This window comes from Schistosoma mansoni (genome assembly GCF_000237925.1).
Source record: "Schistosoma mansoni, WGS project CABG00000000 data, supercontig 1431, strain Puerto Rico, whole genome shotgun sequence".
NCBI classification, from domain to species: Eukaryota; Metazoa; Platyhelminthes; class Trematoda; order Strigeidida; family Schistosomatidae; genus Schistosoma; species Schistosoma mansoni.
Window position 1 is genome coordinate 1,663 of NW_017386614.1, and position 3,146 is coordinate 4,808.

General features: G+C 36.2%; 1 protein-coding gene across 1 annotated transcript; it reads left to right on the top strand.

Moving 5' to 3' along the window:
• Nucleotides 1-1,916: 1,916 nt before the first annotated feature.
• Smp_206130 (unnamed protein product) lies at nt 1,917-2,135 on the top strand (the record flags this gene model as incomplete). The annotated part of the gene is made up of 1 exon (XM_018791265.1): nt 1,917-2,135. One exon carries the CDS (start codon nt 1,917-1,919, stop codon nt 2,133-2,135), a length of 219 nt encoding a protein of 72 aa, XP_018644815.1.
• Nucleotides 2,136-3,146: the final 1,011 nt, after the last annotated feature.

Below are 3,146 nucleotides of genomic sequence, written 5' to 3' on the forward strand. Positions count from 1 at the left end.
TATGCAAGCATTTCTCAATTGACTGTATGATAAACGAATACATTTGTTATCAGTATGAGGGTTGTAGAGGTTGTTAAATGTTGTTAGGGCCGCAAAAAAATTAAAGTTAGACAAATTTTTGAAAATCTGGAAGATATTTATCCTAGTATAGGATCCCTCAGTGAAAGTGCCCACCCACGATCTCATAGCCAGAAATCTAACTCGGAGCTTTCGTGTTGCGCGCTGGCATTTAACCTTTAGGTCACTGACAAGGAATACAATAGTGTACATTGTCGTTCAATATCGCGAATTTATCGAAGTAGAAGTTTTTCCTGATGTGTTTGCTCTGAAGAAAAACGAAAGCTTCACGATTAAACCATCAAGCTCAGAGAACGGAACTCTGCCAAACTAGTTCACATAATCTACAAATCTACATTTCATAAGTATGGATAACTGTTAACGGTCAGTAAGTACCCCGTATAGCCAGTGGTTTCGAAACCTCTTCTGATCAAGTATGTAGTGGGTTTTAAATCATATGTAAGTTAAAATATCTAGGTTAGTTTTATTGGTGTTATATTTTGAGATCGGATTACGTACAGGCCCATGATACTTATTTATTACGAAACGATTGAACTTATTCTTATGCAAACGTGTTCGATGGCGAGCTCGATAGAACAACACACAGTAACACTTCAACGTCAATATTGCACATGCTAATATAAGATAAAGAAGGCGAGACTTCCAGAATAGCTTTTTATTTAGAAAGGGATTCAAGAATTAAAGTGGGACAACAACTCTGTTTATGTAATAATATTCAAAATTAACTAGATTTCTTTAGTTCTCTCTAGGAATGTTGAACTGCATTTACCCTTTGAAAATTGGGGTTTTGCCAAATTTGATCTAAAGATGGTAGAGAAGATTTGCAGCTCAGGTGGATGATTTTGGTGAAGTTTTGTTCTCTGGGATGAATGGCTTGGTCGTGAAGCTGTCATCGTTCTTCTAAATGACATAATCAGCACAAACTTCGAGTAGAAGTGAAGTGTTCGAATTTCTTGATATATGACTCACAGCTCATCCTATAGACCTCGATCTTGGCTGGTTGTTGCTGACCTTTACCTGTCATTATTTACTTCTTTATTTCGATTGTATCTCCCATGTATCCGATTCTTGGTTCAAAATCGGAACATAATTCTTCTGATTATTTGATAGAATGAACCGATTTCAATGTATTTGTTCACTGCTGATTAACCTGAGTGTCAGGCTTTTTAAATTTCTCTGGTGTTTTTAGAATTCCCTCTATTCAAGGTCTCGACCTTTCTCAGTCCGAAGGGTGTCCACGTGTACTGGTATAAGCGAGGATATGTCATGCCATGACATCAGTAAGAGATATAATCAAAATAAAGAAATAATGACAGGTAAAGGTCAGCAACAACCAGCCAAGTTCGAGGTCTATAAGATGAGCTGTGAGTCATATATCGAGAAATTCGGACACTTCACTTCTACTCGAAGTTTGTGCTGATTATGTCATTTAGAAGAACGATGATAGCTTCACGACCAAGCCATTCAGCCCAGAGAAAAAAACTACCAAAATGCCGTCTACTATTTTACAATTACACACACATACACAGGGTTTCAATTATATTACTATTAATAATTTTACATTCTCTGCTTGTTGTTTCCATTTGTAGAAGGAGGGTGAAGTGGAAGTTTTAAAAAAGCAAAGAGATTTTGTCACAGAACATTTACGTGATTCACTTGGTGTAATTCGTCGTTTATTTCATTCATTAAATATATCGCCATCAGCGTCAACTGATTTATTTAAACCGTTATTTATTGACACTGAAATTAATAATATTAGTAGTGAACAAAGTACCGGTTGTTGTTATGCTCAAAGTTTATCATCAGAATCAAATCCATGTGAAAAATTTAAAACGTGTATGCAAACTTCACCTGTGAAAAGTCCTAGTCCAAGTGGACCAATTGATTCAGTTAGCCGAAACCCTCTACAACAACAAGAAGCACTAGCAGCTCTATTTGCTAACCCACTTGTTTCAGCGCTTTTGAATAGTCATCATAATAACGATATTCATACGGTAGATGATGATGGTTCCAACAAGACAAAGTCTGAAATGCAGGTTTGTTTTTATTTAAATTAAACAATTTCTTGTTATTTATTCTTATAATAAATGGTATTGGTCACAAATTGAGCGCATTTGGTGTACTATTGGAAATTAGGGAGTGCTTTATAATCATTGCGTCCCACTATGGGGCTCCTCTGCAGTGCACACCTATGACCCTATCACCAATCTAACCGAGAAGCTTCAAGTCTTGTGGTAAATGCTTAACTTTTAGAATCACTGGGTCGGCGTCCATCTCATCATCTAGTGGCTCTATAAACTGATGAGACGTCTTGGTTTAGCTTCCCATCATTTTCTTCTGATATATTCCTACATCAACATATATCGCACATCGAAGTAGTCAGTGGTCGAGGATACATAATACACATGCAAGTAAGCAGTATTTGGGGATATGCGACACATATCCCAATCATTTTAGTGAATGAGGATTCACTAGCTGATCAACCGATTCGCTACCAGATATTTTACGTCTAACCTCAACATTGATCACTCACTATTGCCAGCATACACGGACAATGATTTTAAAACATTTATGATTAGACACTGATAACCTACGAACATCCTTTCAGTCAGTCAATCGCAACATAGAACCTGATACGTATATACATCGTTTCAAGTTTCTATACCCCATTAGCACAAAGATGAAAATATCATGCCAAACCCGTAATAGTAAAGGGGTTTGGCCTGACAAACATTGATTTTTCAAAGAGCTACGACTATCACAACTATCAAATAGAAGAGAACAAATTACTGCGTAGTATACTTATCCTTTGATTAGGAGACAAATTGACATGTCTCATGTGTCATAACAAGTTACATTAGATTTTCTCAATTCGTACTGAGATTTCATCTGATCGAATTCCTCTTTTAAATATTAACTTCCAATAACAAGGTGGACTACTAGTCTGTCACAGTTTCTAATGAGTTTCAATCCATTTTATCTAATAAAAACTTATACTACTACTACTACTATTCTCTGCAGTTAGTGATATTACTATTGTTTGCACGAATCCATCTATTTGTGCAACC